The sequence below is a fragment of the Orcinus orca genome, chromosome 8 (assembly GCF_937001465.1).
Source record: "Orcinus orca chromosome 8, mOrcOrc1.1, whole genome shotgun sequence".
Taxonomy (NCBI): Eukaryota; Metazoa; Chordata; class Mammalia; order Artiodactyla; family Delphinidae; genus Orcinus; species Orcinus orca.
The window spans coordinates 95,269,057-95,285,226 of NC_064566.1; the positions used below are offsets into that span (position 1 = coordinate 95,269,057).

Genomic DNA, 16,170 nt, shown 5'->3' on the forward strand with positions numbered 1-16,170 from the left:
GGGGCTTGATGTGCTTGGCTGTCCAACGCAAGGAGGCTCTGGAGCGGCGGTGCCTCATGCTGTCCTCGGTGCCCCTCACCCCCAGAGCTTCTCACTCGGTCTTGTCCTGACGCACTCTTGAGCCTGTTGTCTCTGGAACTTGTGTGTCCTAGGAGAGTTGCCAGTATTTTGTTCTCCTGGTCTCCCCAGGGGTGACACTTGGAGGCAGGACAGAATGGGACAAAGGCTCTGAAGTGATAGCCCTGAGGACATGCCCAAGACTCCTCCTAGTTGCCATTGGGGGCGTGGCCGTGCTCGAGCCTGTGGCAAGCTGCTGCCCTCGGGGTGGGGGAAGAGTATTCGGGCAGCCTTCTGCCCCAAGTGTTGCTCCACTGACCGGCTGGAGGGCCTGAACCCCCCAACCCCCCAACGCCCCATTCAAGATTCATTCTTTGAGTGAAGACATTGCATCTCTAAGACTGTGATCTCAGCTAAAATTCCGTGTTTCCTTTGGGAGTAGTTTGTGTGACATTTCTATATTGTGCCCAGCTGGTTTGAGATTTTTACATGTTTTGATTCATTTAATCACTACCACAGGCCTTTGAGGTAGATAACGATAACTCTCGTTTTACAGATCAAACACTGCGCCCCCCCCCCCCCCCCCCCCGCCCCGAGAAGATAAGTAATCTCTCCGAGGTCACACAACTAGGAAGTAGCAGAGGCTACACTGAGGGCCAGGGTTCTTGACTCCAAAGACCATATTCACCGAACATTAGTGCTGTGAGGGAGCTTGGCGATTATTTCATCTAGCCCTACCCCCTCCTTTTGCAGATAAGGAAGCCAAGGCCCAGAGTGGGGAGGTACATGGCCCAAGGTCACAGCCCCTTAGCAGCAGAGCTGGGACCAGAGGGAGCCCCGGCCTCCAGTCAGTCTCCCGTACAGCTCTGCCCGTTGGTGTTAACTCCTCACATGGGTTGATTTACAAGGTCCCTTCTAAGATGCAGGGTTGGACCAGGGATTGGCCCAAGGAGGAGCGGCCTGGAAAGGAGGCTTGGCGGCCGCCAATAGCATCTGTCCGTTGGGCTGGCCCAGGAGGCTCAGTGCTGATGTCAGCTAGAGACAGAGGCCTCGGGAGCTGGGGCAGCACCTTGGATCACAGCCACCTAGATGCCATGGGGATGGTGGCCAGTGGGGGAGCTGGGGATACCAGACAGTGTCTCTTCCCTCCAGGTTTACCGCTCCAAGATGGATGGTGAGGCCACTAGCCCCTTGCCCCGGACCCGCAGCGGCCCCCTCCCCTCTTCCTCTGGCTCTTCCTCCTCCTCCTCCCAGCTCAGCGTGGCTACCTTGGGCCGTAGCCCCTCCCCAAAGGTCTGAGGACAGTGGGAGGGCTGTGTGCGTGGCAGGGTGGTGATGGTGGGGGATGGAGACAGCCACACTGGAGAGAGGTCACAGCCTCCCATGAGGGCCTTGAGGGTGGGAGGAGGTGCCTTGTGAGCCTCGGGTCCCAATGCTCCGTTTCCCTCCGCAGAGCACTCTACTCGCCCAGAATGGCACAAGCAGCCTTCCTCGCAACCTGGCAGCCACGCTGCAGGACATTGAGACCAAGCGCCAGCTGGCCCTCCAGCAGAAGGGTGAGTGGCTGCAACGCCAGCCCACCTGCTCTCCTGGGGGCCCTGGACATCTGCCACGCACTCCCCACCACTACCTCATCCATGCCCACGCCTTTCCCAGGATGTTTTTCCTTTAATTGGGATCTAGGCAAGAGCAAAAAGGATTTGGATTAGATACCTAAAGAAGAGATTCCTGGCTATTTATCAAAAGACTAAGGGCAGGGGACTAAGGGTCGGCAGGGCGGGGTGGGGGGGGCGGTGGGGGGGTGGGGGGTTGGTGGCTGTGAGATCTTTCCTAGAGACCGCAGCAAATAAGGGAAATGCTTGTTGACCTGAGTAGAGATAGATGTTATCCTGTCTGGAGGCAGGGGGTTGGACTTGATGACCTCCACAAATGCTTCCCTAAGATATTGTCTCTAGGGACCCAGGAGTCCTGGTTGCTCGTGTGCGTTTTGTTTGTTTTGAAAGTCCAAGTCCTTGCCTTTCTCCCCTCTCATCCCCTCTGTGTCTCTACCCGGGGCCCCCCTACCAGTCGAGTCGCTTCCTGCCGAGCCCCTCCCAACTGACGACCCAGCAGGTAGAGCGTTGGTCATTGAGGGCATTGCTTTGGCCAGGCAGCCCCTGCCCAGGCATCCGCATGATGTATTCTGCCCAGGCCCCCACTGCCCGCAGGCAGACTCCCAGGCTGAGTTGGGTTGGGGTGTTGGGCTGGCCTCACCCCGCCAGCTGAGCTCTCTCCTGCCTCAGCTGTGCTCCGCCTCATCTCCCCTTCCTCCTTTCCTGCCACTGGCACTCCTGCTTCTGCATCGCCGCGGGGTCTGCATTGATGTGGGTGCTCATGGGGCTCCCAGCATCTCTTGCATCACCCTTCCCCAGCAGCAGGGTGGGTGCATGTGCCCTGCCCACCTATTCAGGCCATGGTTGTGAGCTGGAGCCACCTGGCCGTCGTGCTGCCGGGGCCCCACCTGGGCAGGTTCGGTGCCGCGTGTGGGCTCAGGACACAGTGGGAGCGCTGAAGTCAGGCTGCATGGCTGTGACCAGTTGTGCAGGTGACAAAGCGTTGCCAGGGCAGCCGGACCTGGAGCTGCGGGGGCTTCAGGGAAGCTGGTGGGGGGCAAGGGGGCTGCCCCGTGTTCCCTTCTCCCTGCTCGCCTCCTCCCTCTGTCTGTGATACAGCCGGCATCATCCCTGGGGAGGTGGGGTGCCCCCCGTGACTCCCGCCTGTCGCTCCTGCAGGGCAGCAGGTGATTGAGGAGCAGCGGCGGCGGTTGGCTGAGCTGAAGCAGAAGGCGGCGGCCGAGGCGCAGTGCCAGTGGGACGCCCTGCACGGGGCCGCGCCCTTCCCGGCCGGGCCCTCGGGCTTCCCGCAGCTCCTGCATCACTCCATCCTGCACCACCTGCCGGTGTCCAGGGAGCGAGGGGAGGAGGGCGAGCATGCCTACGACACACTGAGCCTGGAGAGCTCAGACAGCATGGAGACCAGCATCTCTACGGGGGGCAACTCGGCCTGCTCCCCCGACACCATGTCCAGGTACCCGCGCCCCGGCCGCCACCCGACGGCCCGCCGCCGTCCTGCCCACACCAGGGCCGCCGCCTCCACCGCGTGCCTCCTCCCCTTGCCTCCCCAGTGCCAGCGGCCTGGATGTGGGGAAGACGGAAGAAATGGAGAAGGTGCTGAAAGAAGCCCATGCGGAGAAGAGCCGGCTCATGGAGTCGAGGGTGAGGCAGATCTGGGCCATGGGAGGTGGGAGGAGGTGCGAGGCCCCGGGGCTGCCCTCCGCCCGCCAAGGGCCTCCGCTCCTCCCCAGGCCCCTTCACCCACATTGTCCTCGCAGCAGTCCCTTGAGGAAGAGTGTTTTCAAAGCCTGTGTTCCTCAAGTGGGGGATGCGGAGGCTTGGCGAGATGACCAGTTTCACAGCTCTTAGGAAAAGGGGAGGCAGCACCCAGTGTCCAACGGTGAACTTCCCGTATGGGAGCTTCCAGTCTTTGTGTGTTCACCTCTTTGGACGTTTGGCCACCACAGAAATTTTGATTCCTGTCTACCTGAGTGCCAGGTCACTCCTCTTGGGGATGGCTAGGACCTGGGGTTGAAGGATGGGGACAGAGAGAAGGCAGATGTCCAAGCCAGAGCAGAGGTGTTGGCTGCGGGGGCCTCACGTTGCCTACCGATGGGCCTGGGACACAGCAGAGGGGCCAGGGGTTCATCGTGGGCACAGCCAGGCTGAGGAAACTGTGCCTGGGGAGGAGGTGAAATAGAGAGTCTGCAGAAGCTCGTCTGTCTCTATCATCCGGGCATTCTGCATGTCTGGAGTTAAGAGTGGAACCCGGGGAGCAGGAGATCAACCAGAAAAGAAGGCCTCTTAGTCTTATTTACTTCAGAGGAGGGCCGATTTACAAACATCTCTTGACAAAAGGAGAAAAAGGAGGTTCTGCTGAGTGTTGAGCTGGGAAGAAATGACGGATGGGAGTTAATAATATGAAGGTTGTTATCATTGATGAAGACATATAAAACATCACCCACATGCTGTGTATTTAATGATTTGTTTTAATGACTGAAAATCTTTTGATAATGGCTTTCATAAGTTCATTTTTTTCCCATAAAATCTGAAGTTCAACCATAAATGTTTCTCATTTGGAGTTTCAGAGGGCCTTCACTTATCGATTAGGTTGTTTAGACAATCCATGTCCTAGGAATTCAGATAAAATTATAAAAGCCCCATTTTTTTATTGAGTGCTTCCTTCCTGCCAGAGTTAGTGACGGGCATTTACTCACATGATCTCATTTAATTTTCGCTACAATCCCAGGAGTAGGCACTCTTGGTCCCATTTTACAGATTAGGCAACTGAGGCTTAGGGAGTTTGTCAGGGTCCAGAGCTCAGAGTGGTGGTAGAGCCAGGATTTGAAGCCAGGTTGGTCTCACTTTAAGGCATTTACCCTTGTCAGCCAGGTCCTTAGAGAGGGTGGGCTTGGAGGATGATGGCCCCTCATGCCAGGCTGCCCTCTGAAGTGGGTGCCTCCTGTGGCTCTGCCCCGGCCTGAGGAGGGGTGGCAGGGACTTGGGGGGGAAGAGGGCAGTGGTGGGCACTGAGCCTTGGCTTTGGGGACAGGAGCGGGAGATGGAGCTGAGGCGGCAGGCCCTGGAGGAGGAGCGGAGGCGGCGGGAGCAGGTGGAACGGAGGCTGCAGGGCGAGAGCACCCGGAGGCATCAGCTCGTGGAGAAGGAGGTCAAGATGCGGGAGAAGCAGTTCTCGCAGGTGAGTGGGTGGTGGGCTTAAGGGTAGGGCTGACGAGGGGTCGGGATATCCCAGGGTACTACCCCTGCTGGGCTGTAGAGCCTGTTCTCTCCAGAAAGGATTGCACAAGCAGAATTCTACCTGGGACTTGTTTGGCCCCAAGGAACAGGGACCCGCTCTGTGTGTGTGTGTGTGTGTGTGTGTGTGTGTGTGTTGATTGGGTTGTGGGGTTGCGGCAGGCCACCTTTTAGAGAAGAGGGTCTGGACAGGCCTTCCAGTGATGGGAGCTGAGTCAGAATCAGGGTGGCTACCCTTGGCCTCTCGCAGGGGCCTCACGAGTCTGCACTGCACCTCATTCCCGGTCCCTGATGCCCTCCTGCTTCTGGTGCTTTGTGGCTGTCCTAGCCTCACTCCACCAGACCTTTTGGCTCTAGGCCCCACCACCAGCAGCTGGCCTCACTCTGACTTTCGGTTTCCATCTCCAAAAGAGAATGTACTAGTTTCTCCTTGGGACAAGAATCCATCCTTACACAAAAGCCAACCCTGGGCTTTTTCCTTCTACAGGAGACTTGAGCAGAGCAGTTGAAGGGAGAGGGAGAAATTAGGTTGGGCAGGGAAATCGACTCATGTGTCTGGTCCCAGACCCTGGGCCCCTGGGAGAACCTGTGAGATTCAGACAGGTTGTCCCTTCCTCTGGGGGTTTCCATAGGCCTCCCCAGCGTGGAGGTCCTACCCAGCAGTGACTGGCGATCATAGCTCCATGATTTCCTGATGTTGCTGCAACATGAATTCTAAGGGGTAGGTTGGCTCGGGAATTTAGAAATAATTGAGAAACCCTGTGTGTGAGTTTTATCTCTGTGCTTGGAATCTTTGGCTAAATGCCTAGTTCCCCTTTCCTGTCTCTGTCAGTGGTCTCTTTGGGACTCTCTTCTCTAGCCCCCTGCGCCGGGGCTCAGGAATGGCTGCAGGGGCCACCAGCTTTGAGGAGGTGGATGGCGTCAGCTCATCTTTGGGGCACCTCTGGGAAGCTGAGCGTTTTGTTTCTTCTTCTTTTTTAAATAAATTTATTTTTATTTGTTTATTTTTGGCTGCATTGGGTCTTCGTTGCTGTGTGCGGGCTTTCTCTAGTTGTGGCGAGCGGGAGTTGCTCAGCAGTTGTGGCGCAGGGGCTTAGCTCCTCCGCAGCATGTGGGATCCTCCCGGGCCAGGGCTCGAACCCGTGTCCCCCGCATTGGCAGGCAGATTCCTAACCACTGCGCCACCAGGGAAGTCCCTGTTTCTTCTTTAAATAATTTGTAATGTTTCCTTTTCATGTCATTCTAACATTCTTCCTCGAAATAAAGAGGAGAAAAAAATTCCAGTTGACAGAGAATTCTAGTTAAGTATCAGAAATTTTGAGGTGGAACAGACCTTAGAGATTCTCTAGTTCAAAGCCCTTGTTTACATATAAGGAGACGGAGGCCCAGAGAGGGACTGTGACCCAAACAAGGCCCCACAGGAAGTTAGAGACCAGGCTTCTTTTTTTTTTGCGGTACGTGGGCCTCTCACTGTTGTGGCCTCTCCCATTGCGGAGCACAGGCTCCGGACGCGCAGGCTCGGCGGCCACGGCTCACGGGCCCAGCCGCTCCGTGGCATGTGGGATCTTCCCGGGCCGGGGCACGAACCCGTGTCCCCTGCATCGGCAGGCGGACTCTCAACCACTGCGCCACCAGGGAAGCCCCCAAGACCAGGCTTCTTATTGGGCTTTTCTTCCAAGAGCATGTTCACATCTGGTCCTTTGCTTTGTTCCATTCAGCCCAGGAGGGAGAGGAGGGGCAGGAACAGGACAAGGACAGCTGTGTCTGGGAAACTGAGGCGTAGAGCCGTTCAGCAGTTTGCCCAGACCTGGGTGGAGTCAGCACAGGCGTGCCAGGTCCCTGCTTTGGCCAAAGCCCCATGAAACCAGAGTGACAGCCAGGAGGGTGGGGAGGGAGTGATGGCAGGCTTTCGGGGGTTCGGGACTGAAGCCAAGGGGCCCGGGCAAGGGAATGACAGGGGAAGAGAGGGGCCCCTACTGATCCTACCCTCTGCTCCCAGGCACGACCCCTGACCCGCTACCTGCCGATCCGGAAGGAGGACTTTGACCTGAAGACCCACATTGAGTCCTCAGGCCACGGTGTGGATACCTGCCTGCATGTGGTGCTCAGCAGCAAGGTACAGGCACGCATGGCCCCGGGGCACGGGATGGGTGTCGTGGCGGGGACCCCACGTTCAGAGGCACCTCCTGGGTCCTCGGAATAGTGGCCTTAGTTCCTGCCCTAACACCAGCGGTCTCTGTCCCAGGACCAGGTGTGCTGGCCTGAAGAGATGTTGGGGACAGCCCCCCGACAAATACAGGCACAGGTGATGGCACTGACATTGCTGCTCAGGGAATAAAGGTTTAGGGGCTGCACGTTTGGGTCTTTCCTCACCCCTGCGTTCCACCAGGTCTGCCGTGGCTACTTGGTCAAGATGGGTGGCAAGATTAAATCATGGAAGAAGCGCTGGTTTGTCTTCGATCGACTCAAGCGCACCCTTTCCTATTATGTGGGTGAGTTCCCCCAAGACTGCCCCAGAGCCAGGACCCCTGAGCTCTGTCACCCAGGACAGCGGGTCTTCTGGAAGCTTCCAAGTGGGGTCCAGGGGCTTGGGCTGGGTCTTGTCCTCCCCTCTCTGAAAATGTACAGAGTATACCTGGTTCACCTCCATTGATTTGTTCACTCATTCATTTTTTCAGCAGTATTACTGAGCATCTAATAAGTTACAGGCACTATTCTCGGCTCTGGTGATAAGCAAGGTGGCCACAGCTCTCTCTCCCTTGGAGCCTTTTGTCAGGGAGGCAGATAGTGAGCAAAGAATGATGGGAGTGCTGTAGGGGGCCCCAGATGCTGTGGGCGCGTGGAGTCCTGTAGATTCCCCCTCGGGCAAGTTCCTGCAAAGGCACCAGCACGAGCAGCCAGCGGTGCCCGGGACGCTCAGGGCAGCCCTGAGGACAGCACCCTGGCCCATCCTGCTCCCTCCGCCCTCTGCACCCAGCCTCCAGCTTAGTTTCCCATCCCTGCAACTCCCTCTGGACAGCTCCTACGTGGAGCACGGGATGCTGTATCGTATCCTGGTCAGGATAGGCTAGGCTGCGCCACGGAAGCGACCTGTCCTAAGATCCCAGTGGCTCAAAACCCGCGTTTCCCTACTTACTCCTGGTACGTGTCCATGTACGTCGTGGGTTGGCGGGGGCTCTGCTCTGCGTCAGCGTTCTCTTTGCTTCAGAGCATGCCTTTCTAGAACGTTGCTGGCTGCAGCGGCAGAGGGTAAAGAAAAGCCTGATTGGGTTGGCACTGGCGTTAAATGCCCCAGCTGTGGTCTGTTCAGCCAGTCACCCGGCCCCACCCAACCACAAAGCCGGGAGGAGCGGTCCTGCTGGGAGCCTGGAAGGAGAGGGCCGGAGGGTTTGGTGCTGGAGTCGCTCAGGCCTGGAGCACCCTGCTTCCCCGCTGACCTGGTCCCCAGCCAAGTGCCATCCCTTCCAAGAAGCCCTCCCTGGCCACCTGGGCCCTGGGAACGGGGAGGCAGAGACACACGTGTCCCCATGTTTCCACCTAGGCTGGGAAGGGACTTTGTCAGGATTGAGAGGAACAGGCCCGGGAGGACAGCTCCATCTTAGGCACGTTGAGGTTGAAGTGCCCCTGGGGCATCTAGGGTTACGAGAAAGGTCAGGGTTAGAGGCAGAGTGAAAGTTGAAGCTGTTGGAATGATAATAATAACGATAATACTAATGATAGCAGATCATACTTACTGAACACTTGTATGAGCCAGATGCCGTGCTGAGCACTCTACGTGCCTCATCTCATTTAATCTTCACAGTGATCTTGTGAGGGAAGCACTGTTTTTACACTCATTTTACAGATGAGGAAAAGCAGGCACAGAGAGGTTAAGTAACTTGCCCAAGGTCTCTCAGCTGCTAAGTGGCAGAGCTAAGACTGATCTTGGGCAATTAGACGTTAGAGCAGAGAAGAGGGAGAAACAGAGCTGCACTCTGGGGCAGGTCCACCCTTGTGAGGAAGGAGGCACCAGCAAAGCGAAAGGGGCAGGAGGCGGGAAGCCACATGCCAGGTGCTGGGCTGGTGCTTGGCACGTGTGACCTTCCTTAATGTCTGTGAAACAAAAGGAGACCCAATCAGACAGGGGAGGGGGAGGGCAGGGCGGAAATGGAGAAGGAAGCCAGCCAAGGGAGCAGACATGTGCAGGCAGGGGGTGTCACCAGCGATGATGGAGGCTGCAGAAAGGCCAAGAGTAGTGGGGACCCAGAGGCCATTTGATTCGGGGTTGGGTCTTGACGAGAGGATGGTTTCCACCGCGTACCGGGGTGGGAGCCAGATTGCACGCGATCTATCAAGGGTAGGCGGGAGGTAAGGCAGTAGAGGCAGGAATGTGGCACTATTTCCAGTAAAGGAAGAGATGGGAGAGAACAGAGGCTGGAGGGAAGGCCAGGCCCAGGGGCCAGGATGGGGCTGGGTCCCTGTTCCGAGGAGGAGGTGCCAGGTGGAGGCGGGCCTGTGGCTGGATCAGGGCCCTGGGTGTGCCTGGCCTGCTCCTCGAAGCTGACATCCTCCCTGCCCTTGTCTGGACCCTCCTCCCACCTACTCCATGAAACCCCTCCATTCTACAGGGTCCGGATCAGAAGCCACCTCTGGGGAAGCCTTTCCTGGTCCCGCCTCACTGGGAGCGGTTCCTGCCCTCCGCTGTTAACTCCTGTGTTATACAGGGTCCCTCTGCCATGTGGCACCAGCCCTGGGGCGCAATGATGTCATGACAGATGCCACGTGCATTGTGCCAGACGCTGTGCTGAACAGTCGGAGTGTGTCCTCTCACTCAGCACTCGTGACTGCCAGTGACCTGTAGGCGTTCTCTTGGAGTCCTAACCGTGCCCAGGTCACACAGCTGATAAGCGGCTGTGTGTCTGCTTTCCTTTCCCCCGAATTGTGGGCTCCTCAGAGAAGGGTCTCTGACTTCTTTGGATCCCAGTGCCTCGGGCTCATTTATTCAACATTGATTGAGCACCTGCCGTGTGCTAGGATATAGCAGTCAGTGTTGGAGAGCTAGACCTACGAACAGATAAAGGAGGGTTCAGATTCAGCACCGTGAGATCTGTACAGAGGACCATCCGTGCTGTAGGGGCATGGGAGAGCACAACCGTGCACGCCAGGGGTGACAATTGCAATGGGTCTTGAAGATGACATAGGAGTTTGCCAAGGGAATGGGCTGGAGACCATTCCAGTGTCGGCAGAGCGTACTGTCAGGGGACCGTGAGAAGCTCAATCTGGCCGGAGAGAACTTGCAGTTGGTGCAGGGGAGGGATGTGAGGCAAGGCCAGAGGGGCGCGTTGGCACCGGCCTGTCAGGGACCTTTGCCCAGCCAATGAGGCAGCAACGTCCAGTGAGGCAGCAGGATTCGATTTGCTTCCGGAAGCTCCCACCTCGGCATCAGGGCCAGTGAGTTGAGGGGCAGGGGGCGGGGCAGGGGCACATTAGGAGGCTGTAGCAATGATCTGGGATCGATACCTGGGCCTGAAACAACACTGGGGGTGGGGGAAGGTGCCAGCCATCGCAGTCTGAGTTCAGTGATCTTGTGGCCTTTCCTTTGTGACTTGGGCTCAGTGCCCAGGACGTCAGTGGAGGTGCCTGCTCGGTGTCTGCCCCAAGACGGGATGGCCCGGGCCCTGTGCTTTCTCGTGCCAGCGCCCTGTCCTTGCCACCCGAGCAGTCATCTGCTCTGCGGGTTTGCCCACCTCCTTCCTGCCACCCCTGCCTCCAGATGCTGTATGCTTCCTTCCAGTTTTTACTGTTGGAGTTAAATAGATAAATGCATTCATATAGTTCAAAACTCAAGACACATAAAAAGGTTTAAATTGAGCATTACGCCCCCTCTCACTACAGGTAACCACCTTTAAATCTCTTGTGTATCCTTCTAGAGTATCTTTAGGGGAATATAAACAAATGCAAACATATATTCTTACCCCTTTTCTTACACAAAAGGTAGCACCCAATACATTCCTTGTTTTCCTGCTAATGTATCTTAGAGATCTTTCTATCTCAAATATATCTATATCTAGATATTGATATCTGGGAATATTTTATAGATTTCTTTTTTTTTTAATTAATTATTTTTGGCTGCATTGGGTCTTCGTTGCTGTACGCGGCTCTAGTTGCATCGAGTGGGGGCTACTCTTTCTTGCGGTGCGCGGGCTTCTCTTGTTGCGGAGCACGGGCTGTAGGTGCGTGGGCTTCAGTAGTTGTGGCTCGCAGGCTCTAGAGCGCAGGCTCAGTAGTTGTGGCGCATGGGCTTAGTTGCTCCGCGGCATGTGGGATCTTCCTGGACCAGAGACCAGGGCTCGAACCCGTGTCCCCTGCATTGGCAGGCGGATACTTTTTTTTTCTTAAATTTTTTTACTTTTATTTATTTTTTGGCTGCGTTGGGTCTTTGTTGCTGTGAGTGGGCTTTCTCTTGTGGTGAGCAGGGACTACTCTTCGTTGCGGTGCGCGGGCTTCTTATTGTGGTGGCTTGTCTCGTTGCAAAGCACGGGCTCCAGCTGCGTGGGTTTCAGTAGTTGCAGCACGTGGGCTCAGTAGTTGTGGCACACGGGCCCTAGAGTGCAGGCTCAGTAGTTGTGGCTCACGGGCTTAGTTGCTTCGTGGCACGTGGGATCTTCCCGGACCACTGTGCCACCAGGGAAGTCCTTAGATTTATTTCTGAATCTGTATCTATATCAGATATTTCTCTGTCATTCTGTTAAACAGCTGGATGTATTCCCTCACGTGGCACACTCTAATTTGCTTAGCCGTCTCCACTTGATGGATTCCTGGCTTGTTTCTAATCTTTCATGACTGTAGGTACTGCTACGGTGAAGCTTGTAAATTTGTTATTTTGTACATGTGTAAGATAAATTTTTGTGAAGTGTAAAAATTGGCTTGAGGGGCAAACACCTTTCTAACTTTGGTCGATGCAGCCAAACCATTCCTAAGGGTTTACCAGTTCCCACCTGTCAGATTTATTACACCGCCTGTTTCTCCACAGACTTACCAAAAGTGTGCTGTGTATTTGGGGTGTATTTTTGCCGTTCCGATAGGTTAGAAGTGGTATCTCGGTGGAGTCCTAATTTGCATCCTCCATAATTCTGAGTGAGGCTGAACACTGACCATGTCTTCCGGGCTCCCTGCTGGGCTCTGTTTTGGAGTCCTGGGAATCACTCCATTTCCCGCGTGAGGATGCTCCACGTCCACGAGCCTGGCCCTTATTCCTTTGCAGACAAGCATGAGACGAAGCTGAAAGGGGTCATCTATTTCCAGGCCATCGAGGAAGTGTACTATGACCACCTGCGCAGTGCAGCCAAGGTGAGGGGCAGAGGGACAGCCCTGGGGAAGGGGTGGGCCCAGCAGGGCCCTGTGAGCAAAGGCCTCCAGCCTGCCCTCTTCAGAGGCTCGGACCCATCTCTTGTTCTCTTTCTAAACTTTCTCTTCCTCTCTCCCTCTCCCTTTCCCAGAAGAGGTTTCTCAGCTTCACTATGGTGTCTGAGGTACCCCTCCCCATATGCCTGTAACCAGAACTACTGCATATTAATGCCTCCTGTACCCTTCTCGCCCCTGACCCTTGACTCTCCCCTAAGTACCCCCCCTTCCCCCAGGCCTGAGGGGGGAGCCAGGTGGGTTGCAGAGAGCAGGAAGCCCCTGTGGGCGTGAGTACGCTTGCTTGCCTCCCAATCCTGAGATGACGGTAGGATGTGTCCCTCCGTGGGGGTGGGCAGTGCAGAAGGGATGGCTACAAGGGGAGTAGGGGGCCCTCAGAGGCTAGATCTGGTCAAGAGGATTGGTAAACAGGAGACGTTTGAGGCTGGGACCATCTGCCTTCATGCAGGTCAGCCTCCCTCCCGCCAAGCCTCAGATGCCCACTCTATCCCTGATCTTCTGCCCTTCTGGGGTCCTGGGGCCCAGCATCCCACTTGTAGCTTTTTCCATCTGTTCCTCTTTTGCTGAGAAGAGACTCTGGTCCTCACTGGAGCAGCCCTTTGAGACTGAGTCTTTCCCTTTTGTGCCTGCGGGTACCAAGGAGCAGGGCCCCCGCCTGGCAGCGTCTGTCCCTGCCAGGGTCCAAGGACTGCCCAGCTGAGAGGAGGGGACTGTCTCAGCTTGGGGCCCACCTGGTGGTGGGGATTGGGCTCTGGGCCTATTTAGGACTCAGCCTCGAGCTCCAGGGCATCCTGGAGCCAGAGAGAGGAAGGGCAGACAGCGAGGCAGATGCAAGATGCTCCTGGCCTTTGGGGGTGGGCCCTGGCTTAGACCTTCCTCCCTCGCTCGGCAGAGCCCAAACCCGGCCCTCACCTTCTGTGTGAAGACCCACGACCGGCTGTACTACATGGTGGCCCCGTCCGCAGAGGCCATGCGCATCTGGATGGATGTCATCGTCACCGGGGCGGAGGGCTACACCCAGTTCATGAACTGACCGAATGGGCCTCGTGGACCCTCAGGCCGGCCCAGGACCCAGGCCCAACTGCCTGCTGCTCCACTCGCCCCTGGAGACAGTCACGCCCTGGGCCTCAGGCCTCACACAAGTGCTCCCAGAGGCCCTGGAGGGCGGAGCATGACTGGGGTTTTGTACAAGAAGTGACTTTGTAATGTTCTGTAAGGAGCTCGTCCTGTGAGTTTCTGAGCTCCGGCCCCCTAAAGAACCAGCCAGGAGATAAAAGTTGGGGAGGGGGCTTTGCTGCCTCCTGGGAGCCCAGAACTTGCAATAACCCTTCAGGGTCCTGCCCCAGGCCCAGCCAGGCTGAGGAGCTGTCACAGAGGGGCCCCTCCGCTCTGACCTGGCACCTGTGCTCCCCAGCCTGTGTTCTCTTTTGTAAAGGACTAATTATGGTACCAGAAGCTGCCAAAGATCCCCTCTTGCCTCAGCCCCCTTTGCAGGGGCCTTGGGGGCTGAGCAGAGCCACATTCAGAGTGGGGTAACAGCTCAGGCGGTGTACTTCTCAAACCCCGCTCTACCCCATTGTTGTCCTGCGTTTATATTTTTTATTACTTTGCTGAAGGGCCAGAGACCGGAAGTGTCATCCTTGAGGTCCCAGCTCTATCACCTTTTTACAGACCCATCACCATGGTCACCACAGTGACGGCTTCATCGCCATGGTTACATACTAATTGCCGTGGCTCCGTGGCTCAGCCCACTGCTTCGGCGGTGGGCCCGTCTGAGGGTATGTGCCATGTTCTCTCCAGCCCAGGCCCTTGGGCATCTCCTGCTGGGGGGAAGGGACTGAACACCTTCTCCCTGCCCCCTGCCTGCGTCTCCAGGCCCTGATACACAGCCTGCTGGCTCCCCTGTCCAGCCCTCCGCCTTCCACTCGTGCCTTGCTGAGAGCCAGAAGGGGTGAAGCTGGGAACTACAGACCAGAGGAGGAGCCATTGGATGGGAGAAGAAGCTAGAAGGCTGTCTTTGGGGTTCTGTTATAGGGCTGAGTTTCTGACACAGGGTTGTTCAGATTCTCCCTGATGGAAGTCCTGAGCAGGAGAGGAAGCAGCAGAGGGGGGTGCCCTGAGGTCTGGTTGCCCTCCCTGCAGCCTCAGAAGGGGGATGAAATGGAGAGCAGAGGACCAGGCCTCCAGCTGTCTGTGCTCAGCCCTTTCCGCCTTAACACTAAGCCCACCTCCCTGTCCCCCTTCCCAGCCCTGGGCCATGGTTGCTGGGTCCAGGCTGGATGTTTTTCAGTATTTGTAAGCATCTCAGCAGAACAATAAAGCATTTGGACTATGTCTTTGGGAGGCCTGGTGGTGGGGGACATGGGGTTGGGATACCTGGGTTAGGAAAGCTAGGTCTCTCCACAATGCAGCATTTCCACCTTATTAGATGTTCCAGGGACCCAGGGCCCAACCGTGACCTCCAGGTCCCTACCCTGCCTCCACTCCACTGTGACCAAGGACCGGCCTGGGGGTGGGGGGTGGGCTCTCCAGGGATAAAGGATCGAGAGGCAGGAGAATGCAGGGACTCATGTGGAGGTTTAATTGGCAGGAGCTGGAGCCAGAGGAGGGAGTGAAGGCCCATCCCTGAGGCAGGAGGCTAAGCAGAAGGGCAGCTGCAAGGCAGTGGGGCTCTAGGAGAGATGTGTGGGTCCCCGAGCTCAGCCGGTCACCATAGTGGTCCAGCCAAACCCCTCCTGGAGAGAGGTAAGGTCAGTGGGGCAAGATCTCTGGGGAAGGCCCCCACGTCCTTTTATGGGGTATGTGGGTCCCCACCTAGAGGCTTTGGCCCTGCATAGCCACAGGGGTACCAGGGAGCACCAGTCAGGCCCTTCCCTGGGACCCACCTCCATGGAAAAAACAGGTCCAGAGAGGGGAGGTCATGGTCAGTTGCAGGGACGGCAACCCGAAGTTCCCTGGAGGCTGTGGCCCACTCACCTGAACTTCATACTCCCCTCCACCACCTGGTTGTCCACCGTTGCTGACATCATACTGGGGACAAGAGTACGGGCTCTAAGGTCAGGCCCTACCCCAACCCCGCAACGCCAGGCCTCTAGGGAAGCCAGAAATGGGAGCCCCTTAGGGAGAAGCTGCTCTGGCCAGCAGCTCTGACCCCTGCAGTGCCCAAGAATGGCCACCAGGTGCCGCCACTGTCCCCAGCTGTGTGGGCCTGGGCTTTGCACAGCCTGACCATTCCTCCATCTCACCGTGGGGAGGAGGACCTCGAGGGACTGGGCTCAGGGGCAGCTCACCTTCTCATACATGGCTGACTTTTTGGAGTAGATGTCACAGTTGGTTCGGATGCAATTCTGGGCCAGCTGGAAAGCTACTTCCTGGGCTCTGGCTGAAGGAGACTTGGCCAGACCTGGACCCCACCCCAGGTAGGACACTGAATCTCCAGAGCCCCCATCCCAGGGGGAGCAGAGGCCTGAGCCTTATTCTCCTCAAGGAGGGAAAGAGGCCCCGGGCGCTAAGGCCTCCCTCCTGGAGCCGGGGGCCAACCTGCTCCCATCCAGGCCTGGGTGTGGAGAGAGGAGGGCCGATTACCCTGACAGGTGGAGGTAGGTGTAAGTGTTTGCTGAGTGAGAGGCGGAGAGAGCAGAGGAGCCAAAGAAGGGCCTCTGCCTCATTTGTTCACGCCTCCCCAGAACCAGGCAGGCGGACCCTCTACCTATCCGTGGGCTGAGGCCCTGGGAGAGGCCCCATCCCTGCCTCCTCACCTCTGATGAGCAGGTCCTGCAGGGGGCCCAGGCATTGGAGAAGTCCCACTGCTGGCCTGTCTTCTGGTAGGTGAGGATCTGGCTGTCCTAGAAGGTTCCAGACGTTA

General features: G+C 57.0%; 1 protein-coding gene across 24 annotated transcripts in view; it reads left to right on the forward strand.

Moving 5' to 3' along the window:
- PHLDB1 (pleckstrin homology like domain family B member 1) overlaps nt 1–14,639 on the forward strand; it is a 47,724-nt gene extending 33,085 nt beyond the window's left edge. For 14 of the 24 annotated variants that reach the window (XM_049713000.1, XM_049713005.1, XM_049713001.1 and 11 more), the window contains 11 exons: nt 1,210–1,350; nt 1,511–1,613; nt 2,125–2,169; nt 2,829–3,123; nt 3,221–3,311; nt 4,702–4,848; nt 6,904–7,020; nt 7,294–7,396; nt 12,148–12,233; nt 12,383–12,415; nt 13,198–14,639. In XM_049713000.1, coding sequence (XP_049568957.1) covers nt 1,210–1,350; nt 1,511–1,613; nt 2,125–2,169; nt 2,829–3,123; nt 3,221–3,311; nt 4,702–4,848; nt 6,904–7,020; nt 7,294–7,396; nt 12,148–12,233; nt 12,383–12,415; nt 13,198–13,338 — 1,302 coding nt within the window. In that variant the 3' untranslated portion in view covers nt 13,339–14,639. The remainder of the gene's footprint in view (nt 1–1,209; nt 1,351–1,510; nt 1,614–2,124; nt 2,170–2,828; nt 3,124–3,220; nt 3,312–4,701; nt 4,849–6,903; nt 7,021–7,293; nt 7,397–12,147; nt 12,234–12,382; nt 12,416–13,197) is intronic. The other 10 variants (XM_049713006.1, XM_033434474.2, XM_033434479.2 and 7 more) reach the window with 3 other exon arrangements.
- Nucleotides 14,640–16,170: the final 1,531 nt, after the last annotated feature.